Consider the following 20,450-nt stretch of genomic DNA (forward strand, 5'->3'; position numbering starts at 1 on the left):
AGATGGAATCAAACTAATGATTCCAGATAAAATGTCTGCTGCTCCGTGCTAGCTTTGAAACCAGAATACAGAAAACAGTAAGAGGAGATAAAGAAGTTTGTCCAAGCATTCTTATTTCTCCACCATGTTTCCAAACACAAACTGGGCGAAAGAAATTTCCCAAACTCCAATTTTCATCTAAGCTTTATTTATTAGTCACAAGTAGGGTTTACATTAACACTGCAATGAAGTCCCTGTGAAATTCCCCTAGTCATCACATTCTAGCGCCTGTTCGAGCCAATGCGCCTAACCAGCACATCTTTCAGAATGTAGGAGGAAACTGGAACGCCCGGAGGAAACCCATGCAGACACAGGGAGAACATGCAAACTCCACAATGACTGTGACCCAAGCCAGGAATCGAACCCATGTTCCTGGCACTGTGAGGCAGCAGTGCTAATCACTATGCCACCATGCCACCTGTTATATGTGATGGCCAAGAATCGAACACATGTCAATTGGTTGGAAGGCAGCTATGAGAACCACTATACCACCATGGTGGAATTTAAATTCAATAAAAAAATCTGGAATTAAGAATCTACTGATGACTGTAAAAAACCCATCTGGTTCACTAATATATTTTAGGGGAGGAAAGCTGCCGTCCTTACCTGGTCTGGCCTACATGTGACTCCAGAGCCACAGCAATGTGGTTGACTTTCTACTGCTCTCAGGCAACTAGGGATGGGCAATAAATGCTGGCCAGCCAATGATGCCCATGTCCCAGGAATGAATAAAAACAACTTGTCATCCAAAATGAAGTTCATTAGAGCTCTTCATACTAAATGTTAAATCCTATTTGTAAACTTTCCCGTATCTCACTGCACTGGTCAAATCTCGCTTTGATTGCTGGACTACCTTCTCACCAGCTATTCCTACTGGAAATTGCCATTTCAGGCATTTTCTCCAGTTTTTGCCTGGATTCTATAACCTTGGACAGAATCTTCAATTGTCCCCTGTCGCCAGGTTCAAAGGCAGCAGCGGGGAGTCTAGAATTCCGTAGAGATCTAAACATCGGTGGAAATTTCCCATGGGATATTCCATCAGTGCTGGCCATGGCGGATTGGAAAACTCACTGGATGGCATGGAATTGATTTGCATCCTGCTAATGGGATGCAGATGGAAGCCCAACCAGAATCTACCACAATTACTGGTCAAGGGAGCTGTCTATGAGAGTGGGGCTGGGGTTTGGGGTGGGGGGTGTCACATTGGAAAGATTGGTGTCAGCAGATAAATGTGAAGTAATCAATAGGAGTCAGTGAGCCTTTAGAGGAAATTGGTGAACATCCTATTACCATAAGTGGAGATAATTTCAATTGAAAAAATAGAGATGGACTGTTTGAAGATGGAGAGATGGAAATTCGAAGCAGAGTTGATGAGATTTTCCATTTTGGGGTGAGGAGGAAATTCTCCCCTTTCCCTTGCCTTGCTGAAACCTTTTACACCTCAATCTTGCTGTCAGTCAAAAGGATCATCGTCCTGAAACATTGTCCTTGTTTCTCTCTCCCCAGATGCCACCTGACCTGCTGAGTATTTCTAACATTTTATATCCTTATTCCACATTTCTAGCATCCACACTATTTCACGTCTGAAAAAAAAATTAAACAATACCCACGCCCAAAAATCCAGAAGTGACGATTGCTTCTTTATCTTGGGAATTATGTTATATGTGTCTCAGAGCAGGTTGCTGTGCAGAGAAGCTGGTGCAGAATTATGAGCTAAATAATGCATACCCTTCTCCTTGCTTCTGGAGAGAAAGAGAGAGAGAGGCAGAAAATGGATCTACTCCAGCTCCGGCAATCATCCAAAAAAACAGCCAAATACTGAATAAATTGGCTTCCAAAGCAAAATGAACAATCAGACTAGGAGCTCACAGCACCAACCATCTGGCGAGGAGCAACTTTCTCTGCTCCCTGAATCCTATTGGGCTTTTGTAAGGAAGAAAAAAATGTTGATTTAAAATATTGATGGATTTTCTTTGCTAAGCGAGTAATGTTAACTCAAGGGGATGAAAAATGTTTTTGGATTTTGTATCCAGACTCAGCATCAAACAAAAACCAGAAAAGGTTGAAAATGCTTGGCTGGTTTTGTCACATCTGTGGAGAGAGACAGAGAAACAGAGTTAAAGGGCTGACTTTTAGTATTAGAACCACTCAGAATAAGGAGACGGCTGGTTAGAGCTCCAAAGATGTAGGAGTGGATCTTGCCATGGTCTCTTAACTCTGCCACAACATCAGTATCTCCCTGTGGGGTTCCCAACCCCTCGGAGACTGTGGGCATGATGACAACACATAACTGACTATCAGGATTTCCATTTAAAGGATCCTCATTTGGGGGAGGATTCATCCATTCTCCAGGTGCAAGGCAAGAACCTTTGTGCCAATATGGGGAGGTTGCTACCCTCCCGAGTTCTTGAATGTATCCCTGGAGGAACGGGCAGACAATAAAGGCCGAAAAGGTGACATTATTCTTGATGGACATAATGATTGGAGGTGGCAGAAGTGGTGGGCAGAGGAGGGTGGTCCAGTGCCAAAGATGATTCACTCACTATCAGGAAAAGTGAGTGCCACCCTCAAATGCGAACATCCTCACATCCATAGCCTTCTCTCACACAGCATTCTCCTCAGATCAACAAAGCTGCACCCTCTTTCCTGAGCTACATCTAATGTTCTGGGAAACCGGATTCAAATCCCACCACTGCAGATGGTGGAATTTGAATTCAATAAAAAATATCTGGAATTAAGAATCCACTGATGACCATGAGACGTGTTGATTGTGAGAAAAACCCATCTGGTTCACTAATGTCCTTTAGGGAAAGAAATCTGCCATCCTTACCTGATCTGGCCTACATGTGACTCCAGAGCTACAGCAATGTGGTTGGTTCTCAACTGCCCTCCAAGAGCAACAAGGGATGGGTAATAAATGCTGGCCAGCCAGCAACCCAAGTCCCATGGGTAAATTTAAAAAACACCAATGACACTCACCTCCATCTCATTGACATCATTGAATCCCTACAGTGTATAAGGAGGTCTTTCAGCCCATAGAGTATGCACTGACTTTCAGGGTGAGCATTTCACCCAGGTTCACTCCCTGGCCCTATCCCCTTAACCTCACATACTTACCATATTCAATCCAACTAACCTGCACTTGGAATCATAGAATTCCTACATTGCAGAAGGAGGCCATTCAGCATATTGAGTCTGCACCAACAATCCCACCCAGGCTTTATACCATAACTCCACATATTTACCCTGCTAATCCTCCTGACATTAAGGGACAATTTATCATGGCCAATCTACCTAACCTACACATCTTTGGAGTGTGGTTGGAAACTGGAGCACCCAGAGGAAACCTGCACAGACAAGGGGAGAATGTGTAAACTCCACACAGTCACCTGAGGCCAGATTTGGAACAGGTTCTTGGCACTGTGAGGCAGCAGTGCTACTCACTGTGCCATCATGCCACCCTATCTCCCACCTATGACTCACAAATATTGTCCTTCTAGCCTCTCAACGCTACACATTTCCATCTTAATAACTCATTTTGGTTCCAGAACAAAAGTATGCAGAACATTGGAGAGGGGCAGAGAACTGGGGACTGGATGATGGTCTTCCTCACTAACCTATCCTGACCACAGATGAGGAGATGCATTGGAAGAGGCGAGGAGTGCCTCAGATACCTGGTGATAGAATTTGATATCACAATGTCACATGGCACATAACAACCTCTCCTTGACGTACTGCTACCTGGAACTGAAATATAATCATCAGTACATTGGGGACTTGGAACTCTTTCGCCTGTCAGTTGTAATTTATGTCTTCCATCTCCTGAGGTTCCTTCCAGAGTGTCACAGCTGCTGCTGCGGGGGAGGTGAGGAGGCCTCAGAAGAGGTTGACTCATCTAGCTTAAATAACTGCCCTCTGATGGGGCCCCTGAAGCTGGCAATTGTGAAATACCCGTCATAAATAAGCAGGAGCAAGTATTGACAATAGTGGAAAGTCCATGGTAGAGGGTGCAGGATGCTTCAAGCTCTCCACAGCTACATACAGGTATTCTACCTTTAAAAAACTCTCTGGAACTATGGCAGAGAGGTGATTCTGTCAACATTTCCAAAGCACTGCATGCCAATTAAAGAGAGATTGGAGGAAAGCCTTTTCACTGAAAGTGCCATGAAATCTCTGACTTTTGCGTTATTTATCTTCACTGAAAGAGCCTCCACCTGTGGTACAACATCAACCAGGTATGTACACTGGCCCTCTAACTCACTCTGTCATTTTACATTTAGGCAGTACAGTAGCACAGTGGTTAGCACTGCTGCTTCAGAGGTCCAGGAACCTGGGTTTGAATCCCGGCTCGGGTCACTGTCTGTGTGGAGTTTGCACATTCTCCCCATGCCTGCATGGGTTTCCTCTGGGTCCTCCAGTTTTCTCCCACAGTCCAAAGATGTGCAGGTGAGGATGATTGGCCATGCTAAAATTGCCCCTTAGAGTTCCAGGATGCAAAGGTTAAGGATTAGTGGGTAAATATGTAGGGAGTGATATGGGGATAGGGCATGGGTGGGATTGTGGTTGGTGCAGACTTGATGGGCCAAATGGTCTTTTTCTGCACTGTAGGATTCTATGATTCTTTAACATAGAATGGAGGAAAAGGTTTGGCCATTTGGCATCTCAGTAAATGCTAAATGTCTAAAGGTCTTCAGCTCTCCACCAATCTAGGCCATCAGTACTCCAGGTGCTCCTGGCCAACTATACAGCTGGTACCAAAGGAAGCCATATGATCCATCATGCCTGACCTGCTGGCACTTGGGTAAAATGTTTCAAAAGTAACTCCATTACTTGCTACCTCTCCAGAACCAGGTTCCTTCATCGGCTTTTATATTTATCCAATATCTCCTTAAAGAAGCAATCATCACTTCCAGCTGGCCAGTGTTCCCTATTGCATTTTTCCTGAGCTCTTTCGAGTGAGTATCTAACTCTTTATCATCTTCCTTGGTCTGTGTAGCCTGGACAGCTGGCGTTAAACTATACTGTAAACACCAGGCAGCCATTCACAATGCAGGGAGGTGCATTACACAGAGCTATGTGCAATAGAGTTTCCCATTGAGATAGAGAATCCTACCATAACCACCCCTGGTGGGAATAAAGCCTCATTACTGACTTGTTTTATTAAGAAGCGTCATTTTACAATGAATTAATTAGACCGAATAGGTATAAGACCCGTGACAGTTGTTTCCTGATCCCAGGGGGTGGAGGCCCAGTTGAATCAGAAGATGTTGATGTCAGTCTTTTGAAGGCAAAATTCTGCTCCCCAGTCACAGTGTTAGGAAACTCTACCCTCGGTCTTCGTCCTCCTCCTCGTCTACCTGAAATAGGCAGCTGCCTCCCAGCACTTTCCCTGTCCCCAAGCACTTGTTAATATATCCTCTATCAGCGAGCTGATCGCTTGCCCAGTGTCAATAATCTAGTCAAACTCTTCTGACCAATGGATACAGGACAGGATCCAAAACGTCAGGGTGTTTAGCTTGTCCCCTGTTTGTCACCCTGCTCGCCTTTCACATCATGATGAGAATCAGATCCTGGCCCTTTCTAAACTCTTAAATAAGGGGAGTCCACAAGATATCAACTTTGGAATAACAACATGGCTACCTGAAGCAAGTTTCTAAATGTTTCCAGAGACTTTAAAATTGTTGCCTGTTTGGAGAAAGTCAATGTTGTGTCAGTGAGGTTTATTAAACACCTTAATTTCTTACACATTCGAATTAAACACTGAAGCCAAGATCTTCAATAATGGATGAACAAATATGTAAGGAGTTCTGTCTTGATTAGAGTTTCTAAGAGATAGCTTCAATGATGACAGCTTCGTTTGATGGCTGAATTTGTTTTATAATTTGACTGCTTTAGAGAATTTAACAAAATCTGGAAAAACTTTCAATGAGTGTTTGATGCACTGAAAATACTTAGTGAAACCAAGGAACCTTTCCAAACTTCCATATATTCATAATGCTGCAAAAAGCTGATGTGATACTGTGGGTCTTTTAAAAGTAATTATTGGACAGCTATTGACTGAGATTCATAGTGATGCATGGCCCCAGAGATTTCCAATTTGTCTGCATTTACTCACAAACTCAATGGGCAGAACCCTTTTTATTATATGCATTTTGTTAGGTTTTGGTTTCTCGAGCAAGTTCGTAATGTGCAAACTTTGTAAAACTCCTTCCCTACACCTGAGTTTAGGCTGTTTATAAAAAATGAAATTAGAAACAGGAAAATCACCTGCAAATTATGATGCAATCTCAAAAAACTGCCAATCACTGACAATCACCGGATAGGTGTGTTCCCTCCCAGTCGGGGAACATTACAGCAGTCACGAGCATTCTGCCTCTGATCTTCGGGTAAGTGTTCTCCAAGGCGGCCTTCATGACATACGACAACGCAGAATCACTGAGCAGAGACCAGTTAAGTTAGTTAAGTTCTGCACACCTGAGGATGGCTTCACCTGGGCTCTTGAGTTCATGTCACACTATCTGTAATTCCCACAACTTGTCTGGGCTTGCAAAATCCCACTAACTGTCCTGGCTTGAGACAATTCACACCTATTTAACCTGTGATTATCTCTCTCTCCACTCGCATTGTCTGTATCTATAAAGACCTGACTACCTGTTAAGACTCGCATTCCAATTGAGTTTGTGACTATATATGCCCGGTTTGTGAATCAAATCTTGAATTCTCCTGATGAAGGAGCAGTGCTCCAAAAGCTCGTGATTCCAAATTAACCTTTAACCTGATATTATGAGACTTCTTACTGTGCCCACCCCAATCCAACACCAGCACCGCCACATTATCCTATTACTAAGCTAATTTTGTATCCATACCAGAACTTTCCCCTTAATTCCAAATCTTTGACGATATCCAACTGTCTCCAATGCTGCCCACAAATTTAGTTGTTAAATGATCTTTTGTATAGGAGCTCAGATCCAAAAACTGGCAGCATCTGCAAAGTAATCAGTTTTGAAATGACACAGGTGCCTATTTCCAAAGTTTGTTTTGGATACAGAGTCTGGATTATTGATTACATTTCTGATCAGCTTTTTCATGGTCTTCTGCTTTTACTTCTACTGTGTCCAGATTTTAGAAAGAGGAGCTTCCATAATGTGTCCCAGTTTTGGAGCAGAATCATTCTCCCAGTCTTTCAGGGAGATTTGTTCCTCTGGCTTTCCTTGGTCTTGTTTCTCCATCAGGTGCCAATCCAATGTGGGTGAGCTGATGGTGATGAGTGACAGAAAGACACAACCTCTAGACGTCACAATGTGACTCCTCTAGCCTAAGGCTCAATACTGGCATCTGTGCCACTGCCTGGGATGGCGATCAGATGCTTGGGACTGCTCCTTCATTTGCAGTCAACGCTTCTGGTGAGGTAGAGTGCTGGAACCAAAGGAACAGAAGCATCAGGTTAAACTGGATCCCGATCTCTTTAGTAATTACTTCAGGGTCTTGTGGCACAGTAGTCGTGCAATTACCTATGGACCAGAAGCTCCAGGTTTAAATCCATCACCAGGACTTGCAGGCTATGGAAGGAGCTTTACAGCGGGCTAATAATCAGCTTGGGAATCCTTCCACCAGTTTCCCACTATTCCCCAAAGAGAATAGTATGTGTGTGTGAACATGCACTAAAGAACAAAGGGTCTTTATTATATTCAGGTCTTTTATTCAGGGCGCCATGGTGACACAGTAGCTGCCTCACTGTTAAGGACCCAGGTTCGATTACAGCCTCGGGGTGACTGTGTGGAGTTTGTACGTATTCTCCGCATCTGCGTGGGTTTCCTCCAGTGCTCCAGTTTCCTCCCAAAGTCCAAAGTGTGCAGCTTAGGTGGATTGGCTATGCTAAATGGCCATGCCCCTTAGTGTCATTCTAAATTGGCCATGCTAAATTGCTCCGAGATGTTTAGGTTACAGGGATGAGTGCGGTAAATGTATGAGGTTACGGGGACAGGTAAGATGCTCTTTGGGACAATGAGTGCAGACTTGATGGGCCAAATGGCCTCCTTCTGCACTGTATAGGGATTCTATAGAATTAGTTTCAGGCACTTTCCAGTTTGGATGTTCAAAATCCTGGAAAACGCAAAATCTGACATTGTCTCTGTCCCAAGATGTTGGATTTGGGACATTGTACTTGGCCCTCTTATTCCAACGCTACCATGGTATTGGTGATGCAAGCTGGTATTAAATTCCTAGTGAACTTGTACTTACTTGAACTTTCTTTATCTTGGAAGTATTTTCTTTGTTGTCCCTGGAACACTGGCCATTTGAGAATTGAGAAAGCAGGACCTGGGATCAGAATCTCTCCTTGCAGCAATGACATGACTGAAGAGGTCAGGTGACCAAAAGCTTGGTCAAAGAGGCCAGTTTTAAACAGTGTCTGAAAGGAGAAAAGTGCAGTAGAGAGTTGGACAAGTTTAGGGAGAGAATTCCAGAACCTGGCAGCTCAGACAGTTGAAGGCACAGCCACCAATGGTGAAGTGATTATAATTGAGCATATACAAGAGGCCAAAATTACAGGACAGCAAATATCTCAGAGGGTTTGGGGTTGGGAGAGATTAGAGGTAAGGAAGGAGGAGACATGGAGGGATTTGAAAACAAGAATGAGAATTTCAACAGGAAGACATTACTTGACTGGGAGCCAGTATGGATCAGCGAGTGTAAGGGTGATGGGGGAATGGGACATCTGCGAGTTACGACACTGGCAGCAAAGACTTGAATGGCCTCAAATTTAGAAGAAGGCCATTGGACCTGTTGAGTCTGCACCGACAACAATCTCATCCAGGCCTTATCCCCGCAACCCCGAGTATTTACCCTGCTAATCTCCCTGACACTAAGGGGCAATTTAGCATGGCCAATCCGCCTAATCTGCGCATCTTTGGAGTGTGGGAGCAAACTGGATCATCCAGAGGAAACCCACGCAGACATGGGGAGAATGTGCAAGCTCCACATTAACAGTCACCCAAGGCTGGATTGAACTCAGGACCCTGGTGCTGTGAGGCAGCAGTGCCAACTACTGTGCCACCATGTCACACTGGGAGACCAATCTCGACTGCATTAGAAGAGTCAAGTCTAGATATTAAAGGCACAAATGAAGATTTCAGCAGCAGATAGCTGGGTTGGGGTGAAGTTGGCCAATGTTACAGTGGTGGAAATAAGGGTCTTAGCGATGGCACAAATTTTGGATTGTAATCTCATTTTAGGGTAAATTATGATGCCAAGATTGTCATGATGTGGATTTGCCAAGATTGTGAGCAGATTGGAGAGGGATGGTATCAGCAGCTGATAATGGAGCTTAGAGTAGGGATCAAACACATTGGATTCAGTCCTCCTAATATTTAATTGGAGGAAATTTCTGTTCATCCAGTTCTAGTTGTTGGATATACAATCTAATAGTTTAACAATAGGGAAGGAATCGCAAGATGTACAGAATGTGGAAGAAAAGGAATCCTTGAAAATGATTTGCTGTCTAAGATCAGATAGGACTAGAACAGATGAATGCAGTGAGGTATAGAGTATAAGAGCTGGCATCTAATGCTTCAGTTGTACAGAACGTTGGTTAGACCGCATTTGGAGTACTGCGTCCAGTTCTGGTCACCTTACTACCGGAAAGATGTGGAGACCCTGGAGAGAGTGCAGAGGAGGTTTACCAGGATGCTGCCTGGTATGGAAGGACTGGGTTATGAGGAAAGATTGGGTAAACTGGGGCTCTTCTCCTTAGAAAGACGGAGATTAAGGGGGGATCTGATAGAGGTGTATAAAATAATGAAGGGTATAGATAGAGTCAACAGTAGCAGGCTTTTTCCTAGATTGGAGACAAATATCACGAGGGGTCATGAGCTAAGGGTGAGGGGGGAGAAGTATAATTTGGATACTAGAGGGAGGTTTTTCACACAGAGGGTCGTGGGGGTATGGAATGCACTACCACATAAGATGGAGGAGGCAGGCACACTGGACTTGTTTAAGGTTTACTTAGATAGGCACATGAATGAAACAGGGATGGAGGGTTATAGGAGACGGTTTTAAAAAGGGTCAGAGCCTCGGGACAATACTGGAAATCTAATGCTACATGTTAATGTCTTGTCTCTTTTAATCCACAGGTGTGTTGGTCCACCTTGTTGTCTAACGAGGGGCATGCACACGGTGGGTTGTGCGTGGGATGCTCTTGGATGTTTCGAGAGTGGCCTAGTACTTCGCGACGTTCTGTGTGCTTAAAACTGGACCAGCAGATGGGCACCACAACAGCTCAGTGACTATCACTGTTTGCTGTGCAGATACATGGATTTGGGCCAGTGTCTGTGGGAGTTTGCGCATTCTCCCTGTGGTTGCGTGGGTTTCCTCCGGGTGCTCCGGTTTCCTTCCACACCCCAAAAATGCGCTCTTAGGCTGATTGGTGTAACAAATTGTCCCTAAACTATTCTTGCCTGAATCTGGTTACAATAGGGATACCATACGCATAGACACGGGTCAAGGTAGGTGTAGGAAAATGCTTTGTTAAGATGGTGGCGCGGGCTTGTTGGGCCAAAGTGCCTGTTTCCTGTGCTGGGTTGTTCTTTGTTCTTTATATAATCATAGCCAGTGAGTCAAACGTGCAGGATGGTAACTTGGTCAACTATTGAAGACATTTTTGCACTTGACAGCCATTCTATTTTTCATGTGTAGGTCTTGATAATGACTCTATGGGGAAGGGAGAATTTAATATTGGATGGGGAGTTTTCCAAACATTGGTTTTGTAATTTCTTAGGCAGAACTGTGCCCATCATAACTGTCTTCACTCCTGCCATCTAAGGAATTGATTGCAAGAATTCTTACACAAATGACAAAGTTAGAAGTTTTTATTGGAAACAGTGGATACAGATTAACAATGTACAGAGCAAATCATGATAGGTGAGGACAAAAATCCTCAACAGCGGTGAAGATCGGCTAGAAGTCTGAGTGTTGACAAACTATTCCCACCTGCGGGCCTATCCAGCGAATAATACACTCTTCACGAGTACTCTGAGCTCCAGGAGGTCTCTTTAAATCTGCATTAAAATTTGTTCAGCTGCAGGAATTATGCAATGTTGTTATGGCTCACTTTGGTCATGCATGTTTTTCTAATCATTGGAAACAAACTAAAAATGATTCTCTTCATGGCATTGGCCATTCTAAAAATGATCCAGGCAATTGTTGTGGGGACCACTCTCAATAACCAAGGGTTTGCCTGTTGGACTATCCAGAATTTGAGAAGAAGGCAATCAGGCTGTATTTGTTGTGTGAAAGTTTAGATGCTAACAGATGGTGGTGTAAAGGGACTCTTTTTACAAAAGGCCAGTTGGCTGGAGATCTCAGTATCCTAATAGATTGGAATGTAAATACTCAACAGTATTTTGAATGAGAGAAGCCAAGGATTTATTTCCATGTTGAGCAGTTGGAGAAAGAACTGTTTCTTCAGAATAATGAGGGAGTATGTTATTACTTTGAGAAACTTCAAGTAGCTCTTGGAATCCCTTTTCAGAAAGAGAGGCAAAGACCTCACTGAAACTGAGAATTGGCTGGGGTCCCTCTTGGCCAGGAAGCATAATGCAATTCAATATATCGGTCAGATGGGGAGAAGAAAGAGTAGAGAAGCTTCCCAGGTCCTATCTCTAAGTGAGATGTAAATTAATTTGGGAAAACTGGAATTTTTAGGAGTATTTTGATAATCCCATTGCATCTAATTCAGCAAAGAAAATTAATCAATTTCCAGATCAAATGAAAAATACTGTAATTTTGGCAAATAAGAATTAAAACAGAAGGCTGACATTAATAATTAGAAATGACAACAAAATTACTTTCTTAATGCCCTCATTATTTTATTTTCCTAACCAAATTTACTGACATGATTGGATATTTTAAAGATCCATCACTTTTAGCAATGTGGTAAAGAGATGACCTTTGTCATTTTTTCCTCAGGACACCCAATGGGACTTTCTTTTTGCGAACTTCCTGATGTAATTATTTTCACAATAAAATTTTATCTCAATGGAGAGCAAAGTCTCAAAAGAATTACCTCAGATTTGGAAGCTTCATACAAATCTTAAACAGGTGGATAAGTGAAACTAGTTGGGGATCTTTTGGAAATTGTTCCTGCATGATTGCTGCTGTAAAGTTTTAACTTTCCGTACAGTGTCCACAAAATGCCTTCTCCATACTTGTGGTGAGAGAGGGCAATGAATAGTTTCATACATTCACACTTTCCTGCCTTTATGTGGCACATTTAGACATCAACCTGTTGGGACTGAGCATTTAACATACATAAAATCATCTGTGAAAGTATATTAACCCAGAATGACTGAATGAGATTTATAAGAAGTTACTGTAACTCATTATGTTGTAAAAATGCATCCTTTTTGTCATCTGGCTGTAGCTAACTTCACATTGAACTCCATGTCTAATGCTGCCTGTGTAATACAGTAAGAGTATTCATTTTAATTATATTGCCATTATTTTTAAATAAATGAATTTCAGTTCACCTCAGAATTTTTCTGAAAAGTGAAATGACGGCATTCATGTTAACACAACATTTCTCCCACTTACAGCTAAACACGGCTGTTAATGGAGCCGGAATTTGCACGTCCATAATCAGACAGGCATGTGAAAACTCATGGAACCGCAACAAGTTAACACAACAGAAACAGGATATTGTGTCCATCATGTCTGTGACGGTTAGACAGTGGTGGCCAAAGTGCCAGTGATGAGACAACTTAAGCTTGAAAACCGAGGAACCTGTGAAAATCAGCGAACTCGGGTGTGTAAATTGGCAATGCATACTCAAAATTAATTTTCAAAGTTGAAATTCTACCAGATTTCTAGAATCACTGTGAAATGTTCATGCTCCAAGTCTGGGCTACTATATATTCATTAAATTCTTGTTTTCAATCCAATTAATCTGATTTCCTTTCCTTTAATCCTCTTGCAATGTCTTCTATCTACTCCCCTGAAGGCACTGTCATATTGAGGTAATGGTAAGCTTCTGGTATTTCGTAAGAGTGGCCACTTTCCATGTTTAAGCCAAGGTATTGACAAACTCTTCACTTAATAAAGTCAACAAACTAGATCATGGTTTGTCACACATGCATTCACAGCACTGTACTTCCTGCCAGTTAGTTACCTAGTTATAGTGACCAATAGGGAACATCCTGGTTCATTTCCACTTCCTTCATCTGGAGATTGCCACGCAATTAGGTAATTCCCTCATCACTGACTCAATTCCAGAGGATTGGCTTTCTTTATTCACTCGATTAAAATCAAACTACTCAGCATTTCTGCTCCAGTGCAGTCTCAGTACCTCAAGTTTCCACTCATAAGTAAATTTCCCTTCATAATGTCATCACTGGAATTAAATTGACCTACAATTTAAATCATACACTCTCCATGGTTTCAATGATCTTTCTGTAATAAGACATCAAAACTGTATACAGCCTTCCAATCCTGTATAAATCTTGTATAAGCTTATTGTCACCTTTTAACCAGGCTTATTAACATATGCTAACATACGCTATTCTAAGTTATGGAAAGATAAGTAGGATGTTGATGTTGGGACAAAATTAAAGCAGGAATATCTCTGCTTCTGACAACAATGGATGAAGCCAGATCGCTGTGGTGCCAGCCCCTTTAAGGAATAATCAGCTGATAGGGTCACATGACATGTGCACAACATAGACACAGAATAAACACTGTCTGATGTGGTAACATCTGATGTCTGGAACTTTCTTCACCTTGACAATGTGAATATACATCTAATATGTCGCGATTACAGACTAGTAGGAATCAATAAATTGTGGAATGTAATCTGAAAGAACACATCTATTTTTAATAACCCAGTGCGGTATAGTTTTCCTAACCATTAGCAGGATGGCACATGGTTTATGCAATTCACCCAGTGAATTAACACATTTCTTGCTCAATTTTATTCGCATTGGCATTCCATTTCAATTTTATAAAGGAAGGAAGAGTCTTGGATACATCTCCTCATGTCACCATGACAAAATTCCCATTCATTAATCTTCTCTTAAATTCCTGGTCATTCCTGATCACTGTTATTCTCTAGCTACACGATGAATACTTAAGTTATTAATCTGAGCCACATGCTTCTTTCAGAGGACAGTTCCGTTAGTCAGGTGTGCATGCTTTCCTCATATTATCTGGCATGTTTACTGTTCACATTTATCGGTGGCTTTAGTACGGGTCTGACCATTGATCTCAAGTGGACAGAGGTCATGGAAAAAGCCAATGACCAATCAGCCATTTGGAAGAGGATTGAGAAAATTAGAAGCACAATCTTCAATTCTCCAAAGAACCCATTAATCTAGAAATGAATTTAAAATGCATGTACGTTCAAATGAAGGAACTAAGAAAAGATTTTGTGGAGGCCACTGTTAATTTTACATTCCCCATAAAATCCTCCTTAAATCTACACAATCCGTTGTCTGAAATTATAGATATACCCAAGCTGATGCTTCCTGTTGTAGGAGGACTTAATGTGATTCCTAGAAATCTTAATCCACTAATTTATTTTAGCAATGTTCTTTTATGTGAATGTGAAGCCTTAGAACAAGTCAAATAATGTAACATGAAAATATCTATTCTAATAATATGTAACCCTCAATAAAGATAATTCTTTTAACATTGTGATAATCACAGTATCTATTTCACATAGCAATTCAGAGTTGAAAGCACATTTCCATGCAGCGGATAATGTAACTCCTGAGTTACATAATGCATTCAGCAATATGTTCACAGATTGCAAGGTGAACAAGTCACCTGATTTGATAGGTCCGATCTTCAAAACTCTTTCCCGGTCTTTGTCTTCAGAAAACAAGTGCTGAATTTCAATTCCTTTTCAATGTGCTTTGTTGTGTAATGTTTTTGGTGATTGGCAGTGATCCTGGCGTGCCATACAGTAGTATCTACTCTCTTACTGACCAATGCCATCCACCTCCTCCACCATCCCTGCCTCTCCAGAAAAATAATTAGTTTAGCCTTGTGGTCCAGTGCAGTCCAAAGTACTTCCGTGTGAATGGTTTCAAATGATGACTCATTGCCAAAGCCGTGGATAAAAAGTTGTGAATTTGGATATTGTGCTTGGGAACTTGTAAAGTTTTGTCCATTTTGGGCTTTCGCACAGTCTCTATTTGGGTAGGCACAATAGTCACTGGATAACTGTCTGCATGTGCTACATTTTAAATACCCATCTTATATCTGAGATGGACTTATACAAATTCCTGTGTTTTTGGCTATACTTTAATACAGTGATATAGTGAGGATATCTTTCACTTATCTTGAAGCCTGCAATTTTTAGTTGAGTTTTATTCATCAGGCATTGATGAAGAGCTGAGGGAACTCCTTCCTCTCACTGCTTTCGCTCAGACAGTTGTTTCAATTTTTTCGATAATTTCCACAGTGGACCGTGAAGGAGAGAGTAAACCACAATCTTCCTGATCCCACTGGCTCTCTGGACTAGAGTCATCATCGGAGCTCAATTCATCTTCATCCTCATCCTCCTCTGTGTCATCATCGCAGGATTCTGGGTAGTGCAACCCTAATGCGTTGATCCCCGAGTCCTCTGAGGCAGATGGTGAAGAGCAGTGGTTCATCTGTGGTGCTGGTACCTTGTCTACCAGAGTTGGGTTCTTTGGACTGACTGAGGTAGCCCGATTAAAATGGTCTCCAGCCTTTGGGTCCTGCACAGTGGCAGCAGGTTGGGGCTGGCACTGAACATAGCACATCTTTCCGTTGATCCTTTTAACCCGATAGCTGTCAATAAACAGTTTGGAAATAGTGCAGTACCTTGGTGTATCTGGAGTGAACGGAGGCCTGAGGAATGAGGCAGTCTTTAGGAAACGCTCCACCAGGGAGATGGACAATTGGACTGTGTCTGCATGGCTGTTTGGGCTGACTGGGATGAAAGTGCTTGGTAAATGTTCCACATGGGTCATAGGCTGGTAAATATATCGACCTGAAAACGATTAAAACAAAGGCAATGGTAAGAATGCAACAAAGCAAAGGCTGCATTTAGCTTTGCTGATTTAACAAAGAACAACACAGCACGGGAAACAGGCCCTTCGGCCCAACGAGCCCGCACCGCCGTCCCATTGTCTCAGTGACCTATTCATGATTTTAGTCTACGCCTAATGTGCGAGGATCAGGGAGGTCCAATATAGGGACAATTTGTTACCCAATCAATCAGCCTAAAAGCACATCTTTGGGATGTGGGAGGAAACCGGAGCACCCGGAGGAAACCCACGCAACCACGGGGAGAACGTGCAAACTCCCACAGACACAGGCCCAAATCCATGTGTCCGCACAGCAACAGAGATAGTCTCTGAGCTGTCATGTTGCCCTCGAGATGGTCCAGTTTAAGCACACTAACGACATGAAGCAATAGGCAACTCCCGAAGCAACGTCCAAGAGCAGCCCACTACAACCTGCCGCATGCATGCCCCTTGCTGGTCAACAAGGTGGACTTAAATGCCTGTGGAGACAAAAAATTCATTATTAAACAGGCAAAGACTGTAACATCCCTGAGGCAAAAACGTAATCCCAAGCCTACAATGTTTAGTAAGGCCTGCTATATCCCCCTATATGTAGACCGCTCATGTGGCTGTCTAAGTGACTCTTAAACAACCCTAGCGTGCCTGCTTCCACCACCTTACTCGGCAGTGCATTCCACACCCCCACTACCCTTTGCGTGAAAAACTGCCCTCTAATATTTGTCTTATACCTAGCCCCCCTCACCCTAAGCCCGTGACCCCTCGTTCTATCCATTTCTAATAGCGGAAAAAGCTTACCACCATTTACTCTATCTATCCCCTTCATAATCTTATAAACCTCTATTAGATCCCCCCTCAGCAGAAGTCTCTCAAGGGAAAACAGCCCAAGTTCGTTCAATCTTTCCTCGTAAGACAGCCCTTCCATACCAGGCAGCATCCTGGTAAATCTCCTCTGCACTCTCTCCAGGATCTCTACATCCTTCCGGTAGTACGGCGACCAGAACTGGACGCAGTACTCCAAGTGAGGCCTAACCAACGTTCTATACAACTGCAACATCAGACTCCTACTCTTATATTCTATACCCCTTCCTATGAAGGCTAACATACCATACGCTTTCCTCATCACATTCTGCACCTGCACCGACACCTTCAGGGACTTGTGCACTTGCACCCCCAGGTCTCTCTGCGTATCTATACTCCGGATAGTTCTACCTTTTATCGTATAACTCCCCTCCACATTATTCCGGCCAAAGTGCATCACCTCGCATTTCTCCGGATTAAATTCCATTTGCCATCTATCTGCCCAATCTACCAGCCTGTCTATGTCCTGTTGCATTGCCAGGCACTGCTCCTCAGTACCCGCCAATCCAACCATCTTAGTGTCATCAGCAAATTTGCTGATCACACCACCTACCCCCTCTTCCAAGTCATTAATATATACCACAAATAGAAGAGGTCCTAGTACCGAGCCCTGCGGCACACCACTGGTGACAGACCTCCAATTGGAAAAGGAGCCTTCCACTACTACCCGCTGTCTCCTCCTCCCAAGCCAGTTCTCCACCCATCTACATACCTGGCCTTGTATCCCATGAGCCTTCACCTTTTCTATCAGCCTACCATGAGGGACCTTGTCAAACGCCTTACTGAAATCCATATAGACGACATCAACGGCTTGTCCTTCGTCAACCGTTTTTGTCACCTCTTCAAAAAATTCCACTAGATTCGTAAGGCATGACCTCCCTGTAACGAAGCCATGCTGCATATCCCTGATCAGATTGCAGCGCTCCAGATGTTCATACATCCTATCCTTGAGGATCCTCTCCATTAGCTTGCCTATAACTGAAGTCAAGCTCACCGGCCTATAATTCCCTGGGTTATCCCTCTGACCCTTTTTAAACAACGGTACTACATTTGCAATCCGCCAATCCTCTGGGACCTCACCTGTGTCCAAAGAAGAGACAAAGATTTGCGTCAGAGGCCCAGCAATTTCATCCCTCACCTCCCTTAGCAGCCTGGGATAGATGCCATCAGGCCCCGGAGATTTATCCGTCTTTATACTGTCTAAAAGTCCCAACACCTCTTCCCTCGTGATGACTATTTCCCTCAACGGATCCTCAAACTCCTCAAGCACAGCACCAGGCATCAGGCCCCTCTCCTGCGTGAATACCGACGCAAAGTATTCATTCAAGATCTCCCCCATTCCCCCAGGCTCCAAGCATAGTTCCCCTCCTCTGTCCCTGAGAGGACCAATCTTCCCTCTAACCATCCTTTTGTTTCTAACATAGGAGTAAAATGCCTTAGGATTTTCCTTAATCCTACCCGCCAAAGCCATTTCGTGGCCCCTTTTTGCCTTTCTGATGCCCCTTTTAAGTTCTCTCCTACATTCTCTGTATTCTTCTAACGCTATCTCTGTCCTCAAATGCCTAGATCTAATGTACGCCTCCCTCTTCCTCCTGACCAGGTCCTCAATATCCCTAGTTACCCGCGGCTCTCTAATCCTACCCTACTAACTAATTTGATATTTTATCTGCTGGAACAAATTAACATATAACAAGATTACAGTGTCTTGTTTATCACAAGTTTCCAGTTTCTCATATATAAGGTATTTCTAAAACATAGTACATTAAGCTTGTTTAGCTTAGTTTTGTATTTCATTTATCTTGTTACTAACCCACAAACCATTCTGTAGTTCAGGATAAAACATTAAAGTTGTGGACAGGATAGGCTTCATTGTCCAAACAAACGTTCCGAAACCAATTGCACACAGCGTAAAAAACAAACTGAATGCATCAACTTGGAGGATATGAGATGGTGACCTTTACTGAGATCAAACTGTAACATGGGCAGGACTGGGAAATAAATCAATCAGTTTATTAGGTTATGGGGGAAATGGGGAAAGCAGTAGAGAGGAAGAAGTAACCTCAATGTGTAGGGGTGAAATCACTTCACTAATTAGAGAGAACATCACTAGAGATAAACAGGCAGTGGAGACATGATGGGTAGCACTAAGAAATAGGAAAGAATTTAAGACTGTAGTTATGTGTTGGCCTTCCATGGTAGTCTTGATGTAGTGGCATTGTCTAACTGCTGAAATCATGAAAGCATGTTGTAATGGGGGATTTTAACTTTCATATGGATTGGGATAAACTCATGTTGATCAGAAAGGTAAAAAAATCAAAGGAGGGAATTTTCCTATTCCACCCACCACAGGAAAGGTACATTGACCTCAGGCAGGATTTTCCAGTTTTGGGGTGAGTGTGGCCAGAAAATCCCACAAATGGAGTGTAAGAAAGGGACCAGGTTATTATTTATTAACCAGATTTATTAATGAGTGTTGAGCAGATTTAGTTAACAATCAAATGTGGTGTGAACATTTAGTTAATAGCGATTAATAAGGTCAAGTTCAACATAATTTCTCAAAGGGAGATACTTAAAATGGCTACTAAGATTCTACTCACCAGAGCTATTTAAAGGGATTATCAATATCTTGCAAATTAGTTGCTGATTAATTTCTCTGTGTGATTTCTGTAATTGTTGGTATTGGTGCAGTACTTGCTGAAGGGTTTTGTCCTGACTTTAAGGAACCTCTACACTTCAAAGAACAAGGGCAGCTGACATTTGGAAACTTCACCACCTCCAAGTTCCTCTTCAAATCACACACCATCCTGACTCGTGTGTGTATATATGATTTGTTTTTCATCACTGGGTGTGAATCCTGGAGTTCCTACCTAACAGCATGGTGGGAACATCTTCACTCCACTGCAGTGATTCAGATTCATCACCCTGTCTGTGAGGCATCTATGGATGGGCAATAACTTAGTCAGCGACCCCCACATCCCAAATATGTGCAAAATACTGTCAACTACCAAAATCCCTTTGTCTTCCCTAGACCCCTATGGATCAGAAATCTTCCTCTGATCAATACCATACAACCTCAGAGGGAGAGGGTTGGCCCACTCAAGGACAGAGGAGGGAATCTATGGGTGGAGCCAGAGAAAATGGATAAGTTCTTAAATGAGTACTAGAAACATAGAACAGTACAACACTTTGGCCCTCAATGTTGTGCTGAGCTATGTCCAATCCCAAGATCAAGCTATCCCACTCCCTATAATTCTGGTGTGCTCCATGTGCCTATCCAATAATCGCTTGAAAGTTCCTAAAGTGTCTGACTCCACTATCACAGCAGGCAGTGCATTCCACACCCCAACCACTCTCTGAGTAAAGAATCTACTTCGGACATCCCTCCTATATCTCCCATCATGAACCTTATAGTTATACTCCCTAGTAACAGCTACATCCACCCAAGGAAATAGTCTCTGCGCGTCCACTCTATCAATCCCTCTCAACATCTTACAAACCTCTAATAAG

At 42.9% G+C, this 20,450-nt stretch overlaps 1 protein-coding gene across 1 annotated transcript in view; it reads right to left on the minus strand.

Annotated features, from left to right (window-relative positions):
* Positions 1–10,917: 10,917 nt before the first annotated feature.
* Positions 10,918–20,450, minus strand: part of c11h3orf70 (chromosome 11 C3orf70 homolog) — a 35,307-nt gene continuing 25,774 nt past the window's right edge. The window contains exon 2 of the mRNA XM_080198765.1: positions 10,918–16,048. Coding sequence (XP_080054891.1) covers positions 15,456–16,048 — 593 coding nt within the window. The 3' untranslated portion in view covers positions 10,918–15,455. The remainder of the gene's footprint in view (positions 16,049–20,450) is intronic.

Source organism: Carcharhinus amblyrhynchos, chromosome 11 (genome assembly GCF_965287045.1).
Source record: "Carcharhinus amblyrhynchos chromosome 11, sCarAmb.v2.hapA, whole genome shotgun sequence".
NCBI lineage: Eukaryota > Metazoa > Chordata > Chondrichthyes > Carcharhiniformes > Carcharhinidae > Carcharhinus > Carcharhinus amblyrhynchos.